Here is a 24,432-nt window from a genome sequence, read left to right on the forward strand (position 1 = left end):
GTACCTTGAATTGGATCAGGCTGAGCCTGGCACACGAGGACGAGGAATTTACCCTTCTTAGGGCATCTGCCCACAGCCCTTCCTCAATCTCTTCCCCCAGCTCCTCCTCCCATTTTCCTTTCAGTTCCTCTATCATCGCCTCCCCCTCGTCTCTCATTTCCCTGTATATATCGGACACCTTACCATCACCCACCCATGCCCCCGAGATCACTCTGTCCTGGATCCCTTGCGCCGGGAGCTGCGGAAATTCCCTCATCTGTTGCCTCACAAATGCCCTCACTTGCATATAACGAAATGCATTCCCAGGTGGCAACCCGTATTTTTCTGTCAGTGCTCCCAGACTCGCGAACGTCCCGTCCAAGAACAAGTCCTTAAGTTGCGCAATTCCTGCTCGCTGCCAAGATTGAAATCCCCCGTCTATCCTTCCCGGGACGAACCTGTGGTTGTTCCTTATCGGGGACCACACTGAGGCCCCCGTCACTCCCCTATGCCGTCTCCACTGCCCCCAAATCTTCAGAGTCACCACCACCACTGGGTTTGTGGTGTACCTTTTCGGGGAGAACAGCAGCGGCGCCGTTGCCAGTGCTTTTAAGCTAGTTCCCCTACAGGACGCCATCTCCAGCCTTTTCCACGCCGCTCCTTCTTCTTCCCTCATCCACTTACATATCGTAGACACGTTAGCGGCCCAATAATAATCGCTCAGACTCGGCAGTGCCAATCCCCCTCGATCTCTACTGCGCTGCAGGAACCCCCTCTTTACCCTTGGGGTCTTTCCGGCCCACACAAAGTTCATGATGCTCCTGTCCACCTTCTTAAAAAAGGTCTTTGTAATCAGTATGGGGGGGCACTGAAACACAAAAAGAAACCTCGGGAGGACCACCATTTTAACCGCCTGCACCCTGCCCGCCAATGACAGGGGCACCATATCCCACCTCTTAAAGTCCTCCTCCATCTGCACTACCAGTCGTGTCAAGTTAAGCTTATGCAAGGTTCCCCAGTCCCTGGCCACCTGGATCCCTAAATACCGGAAATCTCTTGTTACCCTCCTCAGCGGCAGCTCGTCTATTCCCCTGCCCTGTTCCCCGGGGTGCATCACAAACAGTTCACTCTTCCCCATATTCAGTTTGTATCCCGAAAACTCTCCAAACTCCCCGAGTGTCTGCATTATCTCAGGCATCCCTTCCACTAAGTCCGCGACATATAACAGCAGATCATCCGTGTATAATGACACCCGATGTTCTTCTCCTCCTCTAAGTACCCCTCTCCACTTCCTAGAGCCCCTCAGCGCTATGGCCAATGGCTCAATTGCCAACGCAAACAGTAACGGGGACAGGGGGCACCCTGTCTTGTGCCCCTATATAGTCGGATCGTTGCCTGTTCGTAATCACACTTGCCACCGGGGCCCCGTATAAGAGTCAAACCCATCTAATGAACCCCTCTCCAAATCCAAATCTCTTCAGTACCTCCCACAAGTAGTCCCACTCCACTCTATCAAATGCCTTCTCTGCATCCATAGCCACCACTATCTCCGCCTCCCCCTCCGGTGGGGGCATCATCATCACCCCCAACAACCTCCGTATATTGGTATTCAACTGCCTCCCTTTAACAAATCCTGTTTGGTCACCATGCACCACCCCAGGGACACAGTCCTCTATCCTTGTCGCCATCACTTTGGCCAATAACTTGGCATCTACGTTCAGGAGGGAGATGGGTCTGTATGACCCACACTGCAGCGGGTCTTTGTCTCTTTTCAGGATCAGCGATATCGTCGTCTCCGACATCGTCGGGGGTAGTGTCCCCATTTCCTTAGCCTCATTGAAGGTTCTCGTCAGGAGTGGGGCCAGCATGTCCACATATTTCCTATAGAATTCCACCGGGAACCCATCTGGTCCCGGGGCCTTCCCTCCCTGCATGTTCCCGATTCCTTTTACCACCTCCTCTACCTCAATCTGCGCTCCCAGTCCTGTCCTCTCCTGCTCCTCAACCTTCGGGAACTCCAACTGGTCTAGGAAATGCATCATTCCCTCTTTCCCTTCCGGGGGTTGGGCCTTATACAGCCTCTCGTAGAATACCTTAATTACCCCATTCACCCTCTCCGCTCTCTGTTCCATCCTTCCCTCCTCGTCTCTAACTCCTCCAATCTCTCTCGCCGCCCCCCTCTTCCTAAGTTGTTGGGCCAGCAGTCGGCTCGCCTTCTCTCCGTATTCATACTGTACTCCCTGTGCCTTCCTCCACTGCGCCTCTGCCTTACCCGTGGTCAACAAGTCAAAGTCGGTGTGTAGTCTCCGTCTTTCCCTGTGTAGCCCTTCGTCCAGAGCCTCCGCATATTGCATATCCACCCTCAGAATCTCCCCAATCAGTCTCTCCCTTTCTTTACCCTCTTGTTTCCCCTTATGGGCCCTTATGGAAATCAGCTCCCCTCTCACCACCGCCTTCAGCGCCTCCCAGACCACTCCAACCTGGACCTCTCCGACATCATTGACCTCTAGGTATCTTTCAATACATCCCCTCACCCTTCCACATACCCCCTCATCCGCCAACAGTCCCAATGTGGGGCATGATCTGAAATGGCTATAGCCGAGTACTCCACTCCTGCCACCTTCGGGGTCAGCGCCCTTCCCAGGATAAAGAAATCTATCCGGGAGTACACTCTATGGACGTGGGAGAAGAAGGAAAACTCTTTACTCCTCGGTCTAGTAATACTCCAGGGATCCACTCCTCCCATCTGCTCCATAAAGCCCTTAAGCACCTTGGCCGCTGCCGGCCTCCTCCCGGTCCTAGATCTGGACCGGTCCAGCCCTGGGTCCAGCACCGTGTTGAAGTCCCCCCCATTAACAACTTTCCCATCTCCAGGTCCGGGATGCGCCCCAACATACGCTTCATAAAGTTCGCATCATCCCAGTTCGGGGCATATACGTTCACCAGCACCACCGCTTCACCTTGCAATCTACCACTCACCATCACGTATCTACCCCCACTGTCCGCCACTATGGTCTTCGCCTCAAACGATACCCGTTTCCCCACCAGTATTGCCACCCCTCTATTTTTCGCATCCAAGCCCGAGTGGAATACCTGTCCCACCCATCCTTTTCTTAATCTGACCTGATCCGCCAGTTTCAGGTGCGTCTCCTGAAGCATAACCACGTCTGCCTTTAGCTTCTTTAGGTGCGCAAATACCCTTGCCCTCTTAATCGGCCCATTCAACCCTCTCACGTTCCACGTGATCAACCGGGTTGGGGGGCTCTTTTACCCCCCCACCCCCACCCCTCCCTCGTCGACTAGCCATCCCCTTTTTTAAACCAGCTCCTCACCCGGTTCCCACACAACCGCTTGTCCCCCAGACAGCACCCTCCTGTCCCGTCCATCCCATCCCGTAACAGCTCCCCCTTCCCCTTAGCAGCAGCAACCCAGTTAATCCCCCCCCCCCCACTAGATCCCGCTCTAGCTTGATTGCACCCCCCATATTGCTTCCCGGAGGCGGCAAACTCTGGGTGACCTCGGCTTCCCCCGTTTATCCTTAGCCTCCCTGCGTGTGAGGCCCCCTCGTTCCTACGCCCCCTTTTCCCGCCACAATTTCCATATCGCGGGAACAGAGCCCGCGCTTCCCTCTCGGCCTCGCCCCTAATGGCGCAGCTCCCTCTCTCCTTCCCCATCCCCTTCCCCACCGGCGCCCACATTTCTTCGTGTCCCCCTCCTTCGAGGGGAAAAAATTCCCCCATCTGATTTACAATTTCTTGCCACCACCTCGCTACTTCATTCCAAACATCCTTTCCCAAATCTAGTCCAACTTCTCCTCTTGAATGAATGTCCACGCTTCCTCTGCCGTCTCGAAATAGTGGTGTTTGCCCTGGTGTGTAACCCACAGTCTTGCCGGCTGCAACATTCCGAATTTCACTTTCTTCCTGTGGAGCACCGCCTTGGCCCGATTGAAACTCGCCCTCCTTCTCGCCACCTCCGCACTCCAATCTTGGTAGACGTGGATCACCGCGTTCTCCCATCTGCTGCTCCGTGTCGTCTTAGCCCATCTCAGGACCATCTCCCTGTCCTTGTAGCGGTGGAATCTCACCACTATTGCTCGCGGTGTTTCCCCTGCCTTTGGTCTTCTCACGAGGACCCGGTACGCTCCCTCCACTTCCAGGGGGCCAGTCGGGGCCCCAGCTCCCATTAAGCATCACGCTCACGTACGCCCCAACGTCCGCTCCCTCTGCCCCTTCGGGAAGACCCAAAATCCTTAAGTTCTTCCTCCTCGAGCTATTTTCCAGGGCTTCCAATCTCTCCATGCACCTCTTGTGTAGCGCCTTGTGCGTCTCCGTCTTCACCACCAGGCCCTGTATCTCGTCCTCATTTTCGGCAGCCTTTGCCTTCACTCCACGGAGCTCCATCTCTTGGGTCTTTTGCGTCTCCTTCAGCCCCTCAATCGCCTGCAGCATCGGCGCCAGCACCTCCTTCTTGAGCTCCTCCACACATCGCCGGAGGAACTCCTGCTGTTCCAGGCCCCATACCAACTGGGCTCCGTAAGCCGCCATCTTGCTTCTCCCTTCCCTTCTCTGCCACTGCTCCAGAGGATCCTCCACAATCTGGCCACTACTATCACTTCGTTCCATCCACACCCGGAGGGACTCCTTCCTATGTCGCCTCACACTGGGTTTAGCCTTTGAAAATTTCCGTTGGGGCTCCCGATAAGAGCCCAAAAGTCCGTTGAAACGGGAGGTGCCGAAACGTGCAACTTACCTAGTCATCGCCGCACCCGGAAGTCTTGATGGAACATTTAATGACCTGGGGCGGGAATTTCCAGTCTTGGGCGGGAGCGACCGGAAAATCTTAGATACATCAAATGTTCAAGTTTACACAATAAGATGGAAATGCCTGTTTGATGTCCATGCTAGATGAAATGTATGTGTGTATGGAACTGTGGAGCTAATTTAGTTATTTACCCATCTGCATTGGGTTCAGAAGAACAGAATTTCTTTATTTTCCTGGAAGCAAGCAAAAGACACTTCACTCTCTCCAGGTACACGTCTCAGAAATGTGCACCTCCCCTGTTCTACCATTATCCCCCTGCAATAACTGAATATCCAAATATATCATGAGGAACAAAAACTGTAGCAAGTAATGCACCATAATTACTAGCACTCACATGTTAGTTATCTAACAGTGCACTCTGCCTCTTAGAATTCTAACATTTCCACACAGGTTAAGATAATAGCATATCAATAGTTCATAACGCAACAGCCCCTGTAGGCTAATCGTCTACACATTACCTCCTGTATCAAAACCAGCTTTATGTGTTAACATAGAATCATTCGGCAGAGGAGGTAATTTGGCTCTGCCAGCTCTTTGGAAGCTAGTACAAATAGCCTCACTGCCCTGCTCTTTCCCCATTAGCCTTCCAAATGTTTCCTCTCCATGTAGACATACAATTCCCTTTTGACGGTTCCAATTTTAATCTTTTTGCCAAAGTCAGAATGCAAAATATACATTCATGAGGAAATAAGAAACAATCCTTAAATATGAAAAGTTACCAGGACTAAACGGCTCTCAATGAGATTAAGGTTATGATACAGACCTGGATTCTCTCCCCTACAATGAAAGTACGGTTTGTCCCAGTGGCAAAGCAGACTTATGCATCAGTACAAACTCTGTGGATATGAATTTAGAAAATTGACCCGAGACATTCATTGTGAGCCCAATTCAAGGAGGAGCCGGCAGGTTTGTGAGAAATTCCGCCTTGACGTCCCAGTAGATGGTGCAACACGACTAATACAATTGGGCTCTGCTGCCCTACATCAGCTCAAACTACTGCATGTAACATTACTCTGCCTTTCGTTAAAAACATCATCAGGACCGAACAATCGAGTTAAAGTTATACTCACCGACAGTCATAGTGTATAGTTAGGTAGAGGCAGTGATGGAGAGAGAGAGGAGAGAGAGAGATCTTATATAAACTTGAATTACCAATTATCCATATAATCAGGAGGTAGTCGATCATCTCTAGCGCTGGGCCCATCGTGTTTTTTTTGTCTTCGTTGTACACCAGTGAGTATAAGTTCAGTAACAGCAGAAAAGTGAAATAAGACGCACTGTGAATGATGAATTTCATAAAAGGAGTGTGAATGACTCGTCCTACTCGAGACTTTGGTGCCAGCAGGTAACAAAGGGACAACACTGGCCACAGGGTTGCAACTGACAGAACAGTCAGAATCTTCTTACAGGTATGCTTCCGTCTGTAGCCTGCCATCTGGCCGAACCAGACCGTGTTCAGAAACTGCTGGCAATTGGACTGAGCCACGAACTGCAGGATATATAGAAAAACAGAAGAAAGTACAGTCATTTACTTTACATCCCTACACCATGCTTTCCTACTTTATACAGCGCATTTACTGGACATTACCTCTTAGCATGTATTCATTTATTTGAGTACTTGGCTGATATTACACTGTAGATCTCCTGGGAGTGCAGGAGAAAGAGTGGAATTTGGTTGATCCTGGAAATGCTGCAAGTTTCTGGTGGACCCAGTTGGGGGTGCATCCTCCAGCCATGGTTTATGACATTAGAGGGGTTGGGGCCGGAGAAGTGGGGTAGGGTTGAGAATTCCCACAATGGGATGTTCTCAGCTCTGATACCATACTCACCAAGGTGGACCAACAAAAAGGGACTCAGTGGGGGTGGGGGCGGCGGAGGTTCAACCATAAAAATCATTCTCTACTGCTGGCCTCCCTCTCCACCTTTCCCTTTTATTGACTAATGTCCAAGATGCAGAGTATAGTGACTCTGGTGCCTATTCACATTTTTTAGAACAAAGTGACCTCACCTTGACTCCTGATCCTTCTGCATAGTTCAAAGATGTGCGGGTTAGGTGGATTGGCAACGCTAAATTTCCCCGTAGTGTCCAAAGGTTGGGTGGGGTTACTGGGATACAGGGATAGGGTGGAAGTGTGGCTTAAGTAGGGTGCACTTTCAAGGGCCAGTGTCGACTCAAAGGGCTGAATGGCCTCCTACTGCATGTTATATTACGATGTGTAAGAGATATATTACTCTTTTAATCTAGCCAGCTTGTTGAATTATAGCCGTAGTCTTCCAGTGATGATAAAGTAATTTATTGTAATATAAAATCTTGTGAATTCTTTTTACTTAATACTAAACTAGTAAAACAAATAAACAACTGTAGAATATTAACTATTAAATAAGCTGATACAAAACTCTGATAACTAATAACTTCTTCTCTCTAGCTTTCTCACTTCTGTTCTCTCTACAATCCTGACACACACTCCTGTAGGAAAGAGCGGGAAAACATTTATATAGGTCTTGATAGTGTGGCCATCTAGTGTTCAGTTGCCTGTTCTTGTTTAACAGTTTGATCATATATTATTAAATACAGAGATCACTACACTGCACTGTCAATTCTCTGATAATAAGGCACTCTGGTCACTCTCAAATGCTCCCAGGCACAAACGTTGGTTCAGCATTCCTGTCCACTTCTTTCTATTAGTATATCTTGCTTACACCCTCTTGTATATTTTAAAACTCTACATACTGTAATAGGACCCGACTATGCAGAGTTTGACAGAATATGTACCTCCTTTTGGTTGTACTTTATTGCTAGTTTAAGTCGACTTAGGTTCATCCTCTCCTCGAGTAATCCTCTCTTATCAATCGGTTCATCGCTTGATGTATGATTTAAGATAACCTCCAGTTCGCGGGAATTCCGGGCCTGTGCTAGGAGATCTTTTGCAAAGGTCTTACACTGCTGTGCTAGCTCCTCATAGTCATTCCTGAAAATGTTTACAGACGACTTGTTTTAGTTAAACATATTTCTGTCACATTAATCCTGGAAGAGACGTCAAACATGTCAGAAGGGTAAAACCACTTGCATATAAATAGACCTTTCACATCCTCAGGAGGTCGCAAAGCACTTTATCTTATGAATTACTTATGAAATGTACTGACTGTTGATATGAAGACAAATGCAATGACTAATTCAGGTACAGCAAGCTCCCAGAAACAACAAATGAATGAATGATGAGATGAGTTGATTTTGATGGTGTGGCTGAGGGTAGAATTTTGACCAGAATTTTGGAAGAACTCCCAGCTCTTATTCAAATAATGTTCTGGGGCACTTTACTTTTAACTGGACAGGAAAATGGTGCTTCATCTCTGAATCATAATGTTGTATGTTTAAGCCCCACTCCAGAGACATGAGCGCATACTCATTGGGTAAGGGAGTGCTATATTGGCTGAGGCGTCATTCTTCAGGTGAGACCTATATGCTGATACAATGCCCTCGGAGATGGGCATAAAATGGTGACACTGCTCAAAATAACAGCAGGAGAGGTATTCCCTTGTCAACATTTATGGAGGTGGTGGCATAGTGGTATTGTCATTGGACAGGCAATCCAGAGACCCAGAATAATGTGCTAAGGATACAGGTTAGAATCCCACCACTGCAGATGGTGGGATTTGAATTCAATGAAAATCTGGAATTAAAGTTCTATTGATGACCATGAAACCAGTGTCATAAAAACCCACCTGGTCCACTAATGTCCTTTAGGGAAGGGAATCTGCTGTCCTTACCTGGTCGGACCTACATGTGAATCCAGACCCACAGCAACGTGGTTAACTCTAAATGGTCCATTAAAAAAACAAATTATCTGGTCACGTATTTCATTGCTACTCATTTGGTTGCTACAGGGACTTCAAGTCCAAACATGTGCAGGTTAGGTGGATTGGTTAGTCCGAGGTGGGGTTATGGGGATTGGATGGGGGATTGGGTCTCGGTGGGGTGCTCTTTCGGGGGGGGGGGGGGGGTCAATGCAGACTTGATGGGCTGAATGGCCTTATTCTGCACTGTGGGGATTCTATGATTCTATGAAGTACGCAGGTTGTGAATTCTTTGGGGTACGCTGAGATGATGCTTTATAAAATAAAAGCTCTCACTTTCTGATATACATAACTCTGAGCCACACAAATTAATGGACCATTAAATTATTCAAATTCTATTTTAACAGACGGAATTCTGGTATTTTTACCAATGTTTTGAGAGACAATATTTAGCAGATCTATGTTTCATGAGATCATAGGTCACTGGCCTTAGCTTGTAATTAATAGAGTTTATTAAAACAAGCTCACTGACAGACATCATGGGCGAAATTCTCCATTATCGGCGGAAAGTCCGCCGATCGGCACAAAAAACGGCGCAAATCCCACTTGCGTCACGTCATAAAAATGGGCCGATAGTCTGCGGCCCGAAATGGGCTAGCAGCGACGTAACGGGATCCGCGCTTGCGCAGTGGTTCACGCCGTGCAGCGTCATACGCGCTGCACGGCGTGACGGCTCATAAGGCCGCGCAGCTCCCCCCCCACCCGACCGGAACAGCCGACCGCAACACCCGACTTGATGGCTGGCCGTCGCTCAGCCCCGAGGTTCGAGTCACGGGATGTGGAGGCGCTCCTGGACGCGGTGGAGCAGAGGAGGGATGCCATGTATCCCGGGCACGGCCGCAGAGTTGCCCCACGCCACAGCCGGCGTCTGTGGAGGGAAGTGGCAGAGGCCGTCACCGCTGTGGCCCTGACACCACGGACAGGCACCCAGTGCCACAAGAAGGTGAACGACCTCGTCAGAGCAGGCAGGGTGAGCCTCCCCCATATCCCCCCTCCCCCATATCCCCCCCTCCCCCATATCCCCCCCCCATATCCCCCCTCCCCCATATCCCCCCTCCCCCATATCCCCCCTCCCCCATATCCCCCACATCCCCAAGTGAATCCAGCCCTAACCTTAACCTCTGCAATGCACGCGCAACCGATGGCGTGCATTCATATACCTGCCCAACACTGTTGCCTTTTACCCCTGCCACCACCCCCCGCCCCCCCCCCCCCACAGGAGAAGCGCGCACACAACAATAGGGAGCATGTGTGGACTGGAGGAGGGCCCGCTGATGAGAGGCCACTGACCGTACACGAGGAAAGGGCCCTGGAACTGGCTGGCGGACCTGAGGACCGGGAGGTTGCTGATGCAGAGGTCGGGGGCCCACGAGCAAGTGAGCCATCAACAGCCCGTCCCCATATCCCCCCTCCCCTATATCCCCCTCCCCGTATCACCTGATCACTGCCTGATGTCTAACCATGCATGCTTCATTGTGTATCGCAGGACCAAACGTCCAGGCACCCATCCCCGCAGATGCACACCGCCCGCAGGATGCCCCTCGGAGACCACAGGAGACGGAGAGACCCGCACCCTCCAGCATGCGACGCCCGCAGGATGCCCCTCGAACACCACGGGAGACGGAGAGACCCGGACCCTCCAGCATGCGACGCCCGCAGGATGCCTCTCGGAGACCACAGGAGACGGAGAGACCCGGACCCTCCAGCATGCGACGCCCGCAGGATGCCCCTCGGAGACCACAGGAGACGGAGAGACCCGCACCCTCCAGCATGCGATGCCCGCAGGATGCCCCTCGCACACCACGGGAGACGGAGAGACCTGGAGCAACAGGGAGACGACACCCCCGTCACGTGCGGGAGCGACCACCCAGCGATGAGGGGGGCAGCCACAGGCCCCCGTCACATCCGAGCCAGGACACCACTACCCAGGACACCACTATCCAGGACACCCCTACCCGGGACACCACTACCCAGGACACCACTACCCAGGACACCACTACCCAGGACACCACTACCCAGGACACCCCTACCCGGGACACCCCTACCCGGGACACCCCTACCCGGGAAGACGAAATACCGGACAGTGACTCAGAGTGGATGGGTGGAGACGAACCCCCACCCCAAAGTGCCATGGAGTCAGAGTGGGACGAAGAGCACGACACAACGCCACTGCTGTCACCAACACCCTCCACCATCGCAGAAACACTCACCACGGTTGGGCACTTTAGTGATGAGGCGTCTGGTACACTCACTGGTGCGCACAACACAGCCGTCCCGGTACAGCAGGTGGAGGTAGGAGCAGCAGAGGGACCGGGTGGTCGGAGGGCAGCCCAGGCCAAGCGAACATCTGCCGCCCAGATGGATCCCGGGTTCCTGCAGTTACCACACCCACACATAGATCCGATGCAACCACCGACACGGAGACGAGCGAATAGGGTGACGGGTGGCTTGCGGCGGCTGCGGTCGCAGGTGGAGGAGTCCACCCGCTTCCAGGAGCTGGGAGTGGTCCCGGTCATGCGTGCCACCCAGGCTGACACCGCACGGGTGGCGTCCGCGGTGGAGGCAATGGGTGCGACGGTGTCAGACATGGGGAACGGTTTGCGAGGCCTGGGGCCTTCCGTGCAGGCGGCGTCTGTGGCCCAGGAAATGGCTGCCCTCTCACAGGAGGCCATGAGCCAGTGCCAGCATCAGATGGCAGAGGCGCTCAACGCCATAGCCCAGTCTCAGCAGGCCATGGCCCAGTCTCAGCAGGCCATGGCCCAGTCTCTGCAGGCCATGGCCCAGTCTCTGCATGCCATGGCCCAGTCTCTGCAGGCCATCGCTGAGGGCATCGGCGCCAGTGGCCATGTGCGAGCCGGCGTCGCACTGTCACAGACAGGGTTTGACAACCCCCTGGGCTCCATGGCTGCAAACCTGCAGACCCCTGTCGATACCAGCACGGGCCTCCAGGACTGGCAGCGCCAGATGTCGGGGGCGCGTCGGATGGCCAGTCCGTTCGCATCCCCCACCCATGTAGAGGCCTGGGGGCCATCGGGCACCCCGAGGGAGGAGGAGGTGGTGTGGTCCGTCCCGGCTCCCTCTGTAGGGGAGGTCCCGGTACACCGCGACACCTCGGACTCCCCCCCTTCCGTCCCAGGTGCATCGGGTGGGCAACGGGCAGGACAGGCTGGCAGCTCGCCATCCCAGTCGCCCGGGCCGCAGCCTGGCCCATCTAGGCCAGGACGCCCCAGGAAACGGCCGCCAAAGGGATCCAGTGTCAGAGGGCAGGAATCACAGGAGTCCACCTCCAGTTCTGCTGTACCGTCTGGGGAACCACGTAGACGTAGTCAAAGGGCCCGTAAGGCCAAACAATTAGACACTGAGTAAGTTGGCACGGGTGCAGGGCACAGATGAGTTTTAGGGGCTAGGGCACGTGCATGAACTCCTTTGGTTATTAAAGTCAATGTTACACCTACCGAAGCTGCCTTTGTGCTCTGTCCAAAGTGTGCGGGCGTGTCATGTACGTTGAGCGCAAGTGTGTGTGTGACGGGTGGTCTTACCTCAGCCCCAGGTGAGTCTGCCCCCTTCCCCCTGGGCCGCCATCAACATCCCCCGGGCAGAGGACGGGACCGTGCGCTGCAGTGTCACAGCCGCATGCAGGGATGGTCCGGGTGGATGGTGGTACTGTGGCCATGGGTCAGACATAGTCCAACTATGTAGAGCCAGGAGCTCATCGGAGGCGGGTTGTCATCATCCTCCATGGCCTGCGATAGACACGCGTCCACCCGCAACTGGGTGAGCCCGGCCCGTTGTGCCACCGGTGGATCGGCAATTGGGGGGGGGGGGGGTGGTGTGCATGCGGGTGGGGTGTGTGGGGTTGGGGAGGGGGGTGAGGGTGCTGGGTGGGTGGATGGGTGGGGGGTGTGGGTGGTCGGCTGTTGCCATGGTGTGCGGTCTGTGGCCATACTACCCGATTCCCACGCCCATCTAGTCAGTGAAGCGGGCGTCTATCAGTCTGTCCCGTGCCCGCTGGGCCAGCCGGTAACGGTGGACAGCCACCCGCCTGTGTCTACCCCGTCTGCCCTGACCATTGCCCCCATCCCCCTCATCTGGGGAGGACTGCACCTCTTCCTGCTGCTCCTCCACTCCGCCCTCCTCTGCCTGCGGCACATCGCCCCTCTGCTGGGCTATGTTGTGCAGGACGCAGCACACCACAATGATGCGGCCGACCCTATCTGACCGATACTGGAGGGCGCCCCCAGAGAGGTCCAGGCACCTGAAACGCATCTTCAGCACGCCAAAGCACCTCTCGATCACTCCCCTTGTCGCTACATGGGCATCATTGTAGCGGTTCTCCGCCTCATTGCGTGGCCTCCGTATAGGCGTCATCAGCCACGATCGCAATGGGTAGCCCCTGTCGCCCAGCAACCAGCCCCTCAGCCGGGGATGGCGTCCCTCGTACATGCCGGGGATGGATGACCGCGACAACACGAATGAGTCGTGTACACTGCCTGGGTGACGGGCGCAGACGTGCAGGATCATCATGCGGTGGTCGCAGACCACCTGTACGTTCATCGAATAGGTCCCCTTCCTAATAGTGAACACGGCCCTGTTCTCTGCAGGTGGCCGCACCGCGACGTGCATCCCATCGATCGCGCCCTGGACCATGGGGAACCCGGCAACGGCAGAGAAGCCCACGGCCCGGGCATCTTGGCTGGCCCGGTCCACGGGGAAGCGGATGTAGCGGTGCGCCATGGCATAAAGGGCATCTGTCACTGCCCGGATGCACCGATGTCTGCGATATGCCGGACAGGTCCCCACTCGGTGCCTGGAATGACCCCGTTGCATAAAAGTTCAGGGCCACCGTAACCTTGACGGACACGGGGAGAGGGTGTCCCCCGCCAGTGCCACGCGGTGACAGGTGTGCCAGCAGGTGGCAGATGTGTGCCACGGTTTCCCGGCTCATCCGGAGTCTCCTCCTGCATTCCCGGTCCGTGAGGTCCAGGTATGACAGCCGGGGCCAGTACACACGGGGCGCCCTCGGGTGCCTCCGTTGCCGTGGGGCCGCGACGTCCTCCTCCCCCTCCTCGTCCTGTCGGTCAGGTGTCCCTCCAGCCTGGGCGGCTGCCGCCTGCCCCTCTGCGGCAGCCTGCGCCGCCTCTCTGGCACGCTCCTCCTCCTCATCCAGGGCAACATAGACATGAGCGGCTGCCACCACGGCGGCCAACATCGCTGGATGGTCTGAAAACATGACGGCCGGGGGGGGGGGGGGGGGGGGGGGAGGGAGGGGAACGACGACATGTCATCATTGCCCATATCCCCTCCTCCCCCCAGCCAGGTGGCATGGACCGCATGGGTCCAACTGTTGGAGGCTGGCACCTGGCCAGGTGGACCAACTCATTTGCCCTCCCATCACCCACCCCGGCACGGACCCCCCCCCCCCCCCCCCCCCCCCCAACTTCCACCCCGGCATGGACCTCCCCCCCAACCTCCACCCCAGCACGGACCCCCCCCAACCTCCACCCCAGCACGGACCCCCCCCAACCCTCAACCTCCACCCCAGCACGGACCCCCCCCCCCCCAACCTCCACCCCAGCACGGACCCCCCCCCCCAACCTCCACCCCAGCACGGACCCCCCCCCCCCCAACCTCCACCCCAGCACGGACCCCCCCCCCCCAACCTCCACCCCAGCACGGACCCCCCCCCAACCTCCACCCCGGCACGGACCCCCTCCCCAACCCCCAACCTCCACCCCAGCACGGACCCCCCCCCAACCCCCAACCTCCACCCCAGCACGGACCCCCCCCCAACCTCCACCCCAGCACGGACCCCCCCCCAACCTCCACCCCAGCACGGACCCCCCCCCCCCAACCTCCACCCCGGCATGGACCCCCTCCCCAACCCCCAACCTCCACCCCAGCACGGACCCCCCCAACCCCCAACCTCCACCCCAGCACGGACCCCCCCCCCCCAACCTCCACCCCAGCACGGACCCCCCCCCCAACCTCCACCCCGGCACGGACCCCACCCCGGCACGGACCCCCTCCCCAACCTCCACCCCAGCACGGACCCCCCCCAACCCCCAACCTCCACCCCAGCACGGACCCCCCCCCCAACCTCCACCCCAGCACGGACCCCCCCCCCCCCAACCTCCACCCCAGCACGGACCCCCTCCCGGCACTCCCCCGGAGCCCAGCCTACTCTAACCACCCCCCACCCGCCGCACACACACACACACACACAAGCCGAGACACACCTCTCCTCACGCAATCAGTCTGCGGCAACGCCATTTCCTGCCCAGAGCCAACCCCCCAGGCCGTCACTCACCTCCTCGCTGGTCGGCGTGAGCCTGGAGCACCGGGTCATGCCGATGAAAAGGAGGTTTAATTCACGTCGACGTGAACGGTCATCACGTCGACGGGACTTCGGCCCATCCGGAAGGGAGAATATCGGCAGGCCGAAAATCGGCTGCCTTGCGCAGACCCGTGACATTCTCCGCGGCAGCGGCGCCATTAACGCCCCGCCGACTTTTCTCCCTTCGGAGACTTCGGCGGGGGCGGGGGCGGGATTCACGGCGTCCAACGGCCATTCTCCGACCCGGCGGGGGGTCGGAGAATGAAGCCCCATATTTGCTTTGGGTGAGAGTACAAATTAGGAGGTATTGCATTTACACAGTCTGCCTGATAATAGGTTTCACTGAAATCAAAGAAACTCAGTTTTGGTGGGACATATAACACTGGGCAGGTGCAAAACCGGCCATGTTGCAATACTGGCCAAGGCTAATTTCCATTACAATGTGTGTAATAGAAGTTACAACGGTCTGTGTCACCAGTGGTTCATTTTCATGTCATTTACAGTTCCAACATGAATTTTGTCCTCACATAAATTAACTGATTTGCATATCCTACTTTGGTGAAACAATGGCAGACCATTGCCAAACTGAACTGTAACAAGGGCCAGATGTTTCCAAGGAGCACAGGGAGACTTGGGGAAGTTGAACTGTGCTAGCAGCCACAAGCAAGTCATATTTCCTTGGCACTAGAGAAGGCACAGTAGCACAGTGGTTAGCAGTGTTGCTTCACAGCGGCAGTGTCCCAGGTTCGATTCTTGGCTTGGGTCGCTGTCCGTGTGGAGTCTGCATGTTCTCCCTGTGTTTGCGTGGATTTCCTCCGGGTGCTCCGTTTTCCTCCCACAAGTCCCGAAAGATGTGCTTGTTACGCAATTTGGACAGTCTGAATTCTCCCTCCGTGTACCCAAACAGGTGCCGGAATGTGGCGACTTGGGCTTTTCACAGTAACTTCATTGCAGTGTTAATGTATGCCTACTTGTGACAATAAAAATTATTTTAAAAAGGTTCCTTTAGCATAAAGGTTCACGGTGTCCAAAAGAACCTCTTCATTAATCTTTCAAAACATTGGTGTAATTCCTGTTAGTGATCTTTTACTCTTTGGGGGAATCAAGTGATCTCAGTAAGTAGGTCCCTGAACACAATGCAATTACAGGAGTTGGATGGAAAAATGCACAAAAATAAAATTGAGTATGCATACAAATATATGTAGCTTCTAGCTACAGTGCAAGCCCGACTGGTTATCTTAAATTGGCTGTTCGTGTAACTTCTGGCACACTTGGGATTGTTCAGCAAGTTCTGCCCGATCGCAGAATCACATCTAATGTTAGACATGCAGGGACCTGTCGTTTTCAGGCAAAAGAAATATGTCCAGACAATGCACCACTTTTGAATAAACAAAAGCATGGGGGTCAACAAGTCCCTGGTGCATTAATCATGACAACATCTCGACCAATTAGAGCCAATTTGCCAACTAATCTGCACCCTTTATCTTCTGCAGTATAAATTGTATTCCCTTTCAAATTTGGCATTCTTGCACCTATCCTAATGATTGCAAAATGAAGAGCTTTGACAGGATGTCCTTTTCTTCCAGCAAAACTCAAGTCTGTATTGGCAAGTGATGATAAAAAATGTAAAATCAAGTCAAGAAAAAAAATAATGAATAATTGAACTCCAAACGTTTGAACTAGAGCTGTATTCATGGTACAAATAACTCATAACTTAATTATTATGTTATTCCACTCTCTGCCATACGGTTATAAAAGCACAGAGGGGTTAGCTTTAATTGCAGGGCGGGGAAACTCGATGAAAGATTTTGTGCCTTCTTCTAGTGCTGCAGAACAACCGATGAAATTATCTGAAGCAACCATTTGAGTATTATTAACTTTCTTAATTTGCTTGTGGTCTACTTCTTTGATTATCTGTTTGAGCAATCTGGTTTGGATACAGAAAAAGAGGCAGATATGTGGGCGCAATAAGTAAAATGGAGCAAAGACTTAATAAATCACATTGGGCGCAATGGTTGAGGGATAGGGGAAAGGTAAAGTGTGTCTATTTAAAAACATGTCTCACACTATCGTCCTGTGTTCATTGTACATTTGTTACATTTTTAAATTCTTATTTTGCATCTTAAATGAATTACTCCTGGTTATTTTGTGAAGCTTCTCTCAGATATTTGTACCTAAATTCCACCTCCACGAGACTCAGTTCCTTCAGATCTGCACTGAGTTCAAAGGCCCTCAGGATAGGATCCTCCTCTGTGAGCATTATCAGCGATGGACTAGACAGGCAGCGATAGATGTCAAGACGGAACCTACAAAAATAAAATTTCTGTCCTTCACATCGTTCAGCACGTTGTTTTAACGTAAATTTCATTCCAATTTTGAACATAATCTGCTACTTCCCGCATCTGGAGACTTTGAGATTGCGGAATGTGCTTCGAGAAAGGCACTGTCACTGATATTTGACAAATAATGATATGTAATGATCAAGAAAGTTCATTTTTGTTTTAATGCTTGACATAATAGTCAAATTATTAACACTTGATTCGATATAGGGACCCTATATTTCAGATTTTCAAATCCAAGTGGTCTGATATAGAACAGATCGCAATCTGTGGTCAAGTATTTTGTCTCAAAGCTTCCCCCACAAAAATGAATTTTGGAAATTCTGCTTGATTCATACTTAAACACATAATGTGGATGATTGCTACACTCCTGCACAAAACTTTGTTGAGGGACTGGTCTCTACATCCACCAGGATATCAGTGAGGTCCATTGACACCACTTGAAGTCAGGCTAGCCCATTCGGAATCACAAGTTCAACCTGGAATAATGAAACTTCTAGCTGATGAAGTTTGGAAAGCTGGCAGGAAATCACAAACACCTTGTGGAAGATCTGCACAGAAGATCCCTGGTTTCGATCTCTCATGCAGCTTTGGCTTAAACTTAAGGGCCATGATTAAGAAACTTTCAGGTGGTGCAAAAATTGGCCAAGTGGTTGATTGTGAGGAAGAAAACTAGACTACAGAAAGACATAAATGGAGTGGGCAGGTGGACAACAAAGTGGCAAATGAAATCCCACCCAAAGAAGAGTGTAGTAATGCTTCTGGAGAGGCCAGCATGGCAGGTGAATGAATACGCATTGAATGGTAGGATACTGAGGAGTGCAGAGGAACAGAGGGACCTTGCAGTGCCTGTCCACAAATCCCTGAAGATAGCAGGACAGGTAGATAAGATAGTTAAGAGGGCAAATTGAAGACCCCTCATTTTGAAACTGTGCTCCCTCATATCAGGTTCCCCCACGGAAGGAAAGATCCTCTCAACATCTACCCCTGTCCAGCTCCCTCAGAATCTTACATGTTTCAATAAAATCACCTCTCATTCTTCTAAACCCCTGCTCAACCCTTCCTCATAAAGGCAAGCCCTTCATTACAGGAATCAAAACGAGTGAACCTTCTCTGAACTACTACCAGTGAAAGTTTATCACCCCTTGAGATCAAAACTGTCTGCAATGCTCTAGGCATTGTCTCACCAACATCCACTACAATTATAGCAAGACTTTCCAAATTTACACTCCACTCACCTTGCAATAAAGGCCAACATTCCATTTGCCTTCCTAATCACTCACTCTACTACACAGGATGCAATTATCTGGCTTAACCACCCGAATATAAAATTATAGTCGTTGCTCTACATCTTGATCAGAGATAAGAAAGAGCGATTGCACAAAATGTAACAACCTCTTATGTGTCACCGCATGCTATGTCTAGATTAAATAGAGAGCGAATGCGGCGCCTATCTGACAGAAAGTGGCAGCAGCTCATCCTGGTACATTTTGATCTAATTTTCCCAATTTCAAGAAGAGTTTCTAGTTGTTACTCTTGCATTGGGTTTTATAGATCACCTGATTTCTGAGAAATTCATTTTTCAAAGTGTGGCATAACCAAAGAGCAAGAGGGAGACCACCCATTTTCCTCTTTCTGTTATTATTTATAGTAATGTATCAAGATTCAGTCTTAAAAACCCTTTCTAAATTACATTAAATATGTGGCTATAAAGATGTCCCGATAAAGAGGTGAACACCTTCGTTTATTTGTCTATGTAGGTTCTTACATTACAGAAGAAGGCCATCCAGCCCATTGTGTCACTGCTGGCTCTTTAAAAGAGGATCCAATTAGTATTGGGTTTTTTAAATCAAGGGATGTGGGCACTCTTGGCAATGCCAGTAAGTATTGCCATCCGTCATTGCCCTTGAAAGAGTGAGCGTGAGCCTTCCACTTGAACTGCTTAAATTCACATGGTGACGGTGTTTCCACAGGGCAGTTGATAGTAAATTTGAGGATTTTGACCCAGTGACATATCTGGATATTGGAATAATGTGTAACTTGGAAAAATCCCGCCCTATGATTTAGAGATTCCTTGAGACTTTCAGCTCAGCCCAAGTTAGTCAGAACCTTTGTGCGCTCATCATGTTAGTTTTGAAGTGCATAGTTTTATAAATCTAACTGTAACGATTATCAGTACAAACACACTTGCTATATTTTAAATAAAATATCATGTCTTATGGGCGGGATTTACTGCATAACACACTGCATGTTTCGCAGTGGCGGGAGGCGACCCGGCATTGACCCCACCATTGTCAAGGGGGTTTCCCGTTGAATGGACCCCTCGCCACTGAGGAACCCGCGGTGTCGGTCCGCCGTGGGCATGACCAGAAGATTCCGTCAGTGTGAACGGCAGAAAGCTGGTTGTTTTACTTACCTAGAATGGCGCAGGCTATCCTTCTTGTTCTTTGCATTACACAGCGTGCATTCACATCCTACTGCATGTGGTCTTGGCAGTGACAGGTCCTGTTTGAGTAACATGGTCAGGATCTCATAGTTGTTTCGATGAGCAGCAAGGATGACAGGAGCCACATCCATTGTAGTGGAGTATTCGGGATTCTGAATTCTCTGCATTAATTTCTGTTTGGACAAGTTTCAAGGAAAAGACGGACAGCAAAATTAATAGAGCGCACCAGTGCGACAAAGTGCGTAAGAATCCAGTAGTTCTTATTTCAAATGTGTCGTGTGACAGATGTGAATGTTCCGTGGCTGCCTGATTTGCAGCAAGGGAAGGTTCGCAACCTGAATAAACAACTTTACTAAGAAAGTATTTGAGCAGAGAGGTTTGGAAAGGCGGGGTCCGTAACAGGATAAGTACAAGAGAAGATTTTATAGTGGGGAGGAAAATGTTGAGTGGCAAACATTTATGTATGTTTTAAGGACAAATGTTGTTGAATAAAGTGCTTGAAAAGGTTGTGTAATTTGTGATTGTGTATTCAACGTTAAAATTTTAAGACAATCTGAAGGAAAAAAGCACCAATTGGATTTTTAAAAATAAATTATGTTCAAATGCACACATTTTTCATTCTTGTCATAGTTAAATCAACAAATATTAAAAGTACTGGTAAACACTAATTTACACATCTCTGTTAATAGTAGTTTTGAAAACTAAGTTGAACAGACAATTTTGCATTAATCATTTTGGTTAATTGCGTGAAACATAGAATCAAAAGATTTCAACTTTGTTCAATCATTAATTTAAATATTGCTTGCGAAAAAAGTCATTTTTTTTTCAACATTCTGTGCACAAGTGGCAGTGGTCGACACTTATGTTGATACATTAACTCATTTGGAAAAGGAGAATCCAGCATTTAGGGGGCTGAATTTAGTAGAAGGGCCCTTATACAAGAGATATACAAGATATCCCTCTATATCCATTAAGCCCCTATATCCAAGTAGACCTCCAGAATAAATAAAATGTGTCTGACTCAATAGGTCATTGGGCAAACTCCCAGTGGAGATCACAAAATAAGATACCAGGTTAAATTTGATGACCCAATACATAAATCGACCAGCCTTCAGTTAAGTTTTTTGCCAAAATTATTTTGTCTTTCTCTGTCTCATGCACATACGCATATAGGTTCCACCAGTACATAGAACATACAATGCAGAAGGAGGTCATTGAGGTCATTCGGCCCATCGAGTCTGCACCGACCCACTTAAGCCCTCACTTCCACCCTATCCCCCTAACCCAATAACCCCTCCTAACCTTTTTGGACACTAATGGGAATTTAGCGTGGCCAATCCACCTAACGTGCACTTCTTTGGACTGTGGGAGGAAACCGGAGCACCCGGAGGAAACCGACGCAGACACGGGGAGAACGTGCAAATTACGCACAGACAGTGACCCAGCAGGGAATCGAACCTGGGACCCTGGCGCTGTGAAGTGACAGTGCTAACCATTATGCTACTGTGCTGCCCTGTTTAGCACAGGGCTAAATCGCTGGCTTTGAAAGCAGACCAAGGCAGGCCAGCAGCACGGTTCAATTCCCGTACCAGCCTCCCCGAACAGGCGCCGGAATGTGGCGAATAGGGGCTTTTCACAGTAACTTCGTTTGAAGCCTACTTGTGACAATAAGCGATTTTCATTTCATTTTCATTTCAAATGACAGATATTTATATATCACCCATGGTAATGTGATTTTAAAGACGATTTGATCTTTAAAAATGCAATTCAACACACGATCGCGGTACAAAAACAGACGTGAAGCAGTTTGAGGGAGGGAGTCTTTCAAACCTTGCTAAAATTAAGAGAATGCCATCCTTAATAGAATGTATGTTGAATGCTCGAGCCAAAACATAGAAAAACTAGGGCCTTAAAGTACAGTCTGAAATGATGCTCAAGATACGTTTTAAGTCAGAATTGTACATATTTACCAATCCTTTCTTGAAAATCTGCAGAAAATCTCACTGTTTTAAAGCTAAAACATACAAATGATCACTCCAAGTAAGAAAGAGACTATTTTCTTGATAAGATGTTGCCAAACCTATGAGTATGAGATATTCTTTCTAAAAGTATGCGTCATTTTATTGATGGACCTGTAGTTATTTAGGAGGGTAAAGATTGAAACAGGAGGATCATAATTTATTGTGTAATTCTAGAGTTCTTACTTGCTCACTGGGGTTACAGTTTTTAAAAAATAAATTTAGAGTACCCAATTATTTTTTTTCCAATTAAGGGGCAATTTTAGCATGGCCAATCCACCTAACCTGCACATCTTTGGGTCGTGAAACCCACGCAGACATGGGGAGAATGTGCAAACTCCTCAAGGACAGTGACCCAGGGCCGGGATTTGAACCCGGGTCCTCAGCGCCGCAGTCCCAGTGCTAACCACTGCGCCACATGCCGCCCTCACTGGGGTTACAGTTAATACAAAGGTGGCATTATATGGAACTGTATGGAGCCCCTGTTTATTCAGAAAAATTATTGCATAAGCAGTAGATCCAGTTGTTTTGGAAAAATCAATGTAGATTTACTGGTGTAATTAATTGTACAGGATTCCTGTTTAGTCAACATCGCAAGTGGCAGAAACAGTACTTGTTGTGTAACTGTCCAGGACCCTGCTTATTCAACAGAGGAAGGGTTCAAGTGCTAGAGATAGTGTTTGTTGTGCTAACTGTATGGTGTTGCTGTTCATTCCAGAGGGGAAGGATCAATCAATGGTCTGTACTTTCTAATATTACACAAAATCTACATTGATCCTTCTGCAAACATCTGGAACTTGAGCCAAATTAAATAAGCTAGATTTTTCCATGAATTCCACCTCATTTTTATTTATGTCGTGATCACACAAGAAAGTGATGCAGGGTAACTTACAGGTTACCATTTCAGATAGACCTTTCGCTATTTGTTAATTTAGTTGCAAGTGCGATGAGCCATGTAGGTCACTGATATGAAGGTTTTGCCCTTTTAGTCTGAAGCCAGTTTAAAAACCTGGCAAATGTAATTTCCTCTGACGAGTGACGTTTTTTTCCCCAGAGAAATGGATTTTATGATAATACTACCTTTGTTTAAACACAAGTATAGCAGAAAAATTAACTTTTTAAAATGAAATTTTCTACTTGCCTAATTCTTATTCGATCAAGAGGGTGAAAAGGAAGGGCAGCACGATGGCGCAGTGGTTATCACTGCTGCCTCACGGCGCCGAGGTCCCAGGTTCGATCCCGGCTCTGGGTCACTGTCCGTGTGGAGTTTGCACATTCTCCCCGTGTTTGCGTGGGTTTCACCCCCACAACCCAAAGCTGTGCAGGGTAGGTGGATTAGACATGCTAAATTGCCCATTAATTGGAAAAAATGAATTGGGTACTCTAAATTTTTTATTTTTTTTTAAAAGGGTGAAAAGGAAGCCTCCTCCTGTCTGTGCCTATGCTGTTATTCGAATTGACACAAAGAAGTGCATAGGGCACCCAGAGAACCAGAACTCATGCCCTTCAATGGACTGCTGTCTTGCTTCAATCGTATGCTTCCCCAAAACAGCATGGCTAAGACCAATATTTAAATGTTTGGGTAATCGTGGCTACTAGCCTATATTCTATCATTTGCAGCAAATCGTCATTCAAAGACCAGTCTCTGAGAATATATCTTAGCATGCTGAGTACTTTGCTCACTCACTTTCTCATCTACATAATACGCAAACTGAACAGTTTCAGTCCCCTTATCTAAGGAAAGATATACTGGCATTGGAGGTAGTCCAGAGAAGGTTCACTAGATTGATCCTGGGTATGAAGGGATTTTAAAAATTAAAGTGTGCTTGAGTAGATTGGGCCTACACTCACCGTGAAATTTAGAAGAATAAGAGGCGACCATATGGGTTCTCAGGGTGCTTGACAGGACAGATTCTGAGAGGATGTTTCCTCTTCTAGGAGAGTCTAGGACCAGAAGGCATAATCTCAGAGTAAGGGGTCGTCCATTTAAGACAGATGCGAGGAAGAATTTCTTCTCTCAGAGGGTAGTGAATTGTGGAATTTGTTACCGCAGAGAGCGGTGGAGGCTGGGTCGTTAAGTATGTTCAAGGCTGAGATAGGCAGATTTTTAATCAGTGAGGGAATCAAGGGTTACGGGGATAAGGAGGGAAAGTGGAGTTGAGGATTATATCAGATCAGCCGTGATCTCATTGAATGGTAGAGCATATTTGATGGGCCAAATAGCCTATTTCTGCTCCTACATCTTATGGTCTTATTTTTACATGTAGAATTCCACAACTGATCTGGAGAAAAGAGTCTGAAAATAAATAACCTTATAGTGGGCTTTCAGTCCTAGTTGGGTTGTTAGAGGGGACAAGATGGTTGGAAGCAAAACTTTTTCTCACAGTTAGGAAAAGGTTAAAAGAAAATTAAATGAAATGCCTAACATTCATATTAGGGCAGGGGTTTCTAAACTGGTGCCAGTGGAAGGTTCTCTGGGGGGGTCCATGAAGCTGGCAGCCGCAATGTGACTGGCAATAGCTAGCTTCAATACACAGAGTTTAAAAATAATTAGAGGAAACAAATAGACCAATGAGAAATGCCTCTTGGGAGCACTGGATGCTGATAGGCTGAGCCAATCAGCATCCAGCACGCTGG

At 50.1% G+C, this 24,432-nt stretch overlaps 1 protein-coding gene across 3 annotated transcripts in view; it reads right to left on the reverse strand.

Annotated features, from left to right (window-relative positions):
• The window catches only part of trpc1 (transient receptor potential cation channel, subfamily C, member 1), a 118,641-nt gene that overhangs the window by 70,820 nt on the left and 23,389 nt on the right, over positions 1-24,432 (reverse strand). For all 3 annotated transcript variants that reach the window (XM_072473900.1, XM_072473899.1, XM_072473901.1), the window contains 4 exons: positions 19,748-19,950; positions 17,167-17,298; positions 7,577-7,772; positions 5,956-6,292 (listed from right to left, as the gene is read on the reverse strand). In XM_072473900.1, coding sequence (XP_072330001.1) covers positions 5,956-6,292; positions 7,577-7,772; positions 17,167-17,298; positions 19,748-19,950 — 868 coding nt within the window. The remainder of the gene's footprint in view (positions 1-5,955; positions 6,293-7,576; positions 7,773-17,166; positions 17,299-19,747; positions 19,951-24,432) is intronic.

Source organism: Scyliorhinus torazame, chromosome 14 (genome assembly GCF_047496885.1).
Source record: "Scyliorhinus torazame isolate Kashiwa2021f chromosome 14, sScyTor2.1, whole genome shotgun sequence".
Taxonomy (NCBI): Eukaryota; Metazoa; Chordata; class Chondrichthyes; order Carcharhiniformes; family Scyliorhinidae; genus Scyliorhinus; species Scyliorhinus torazame.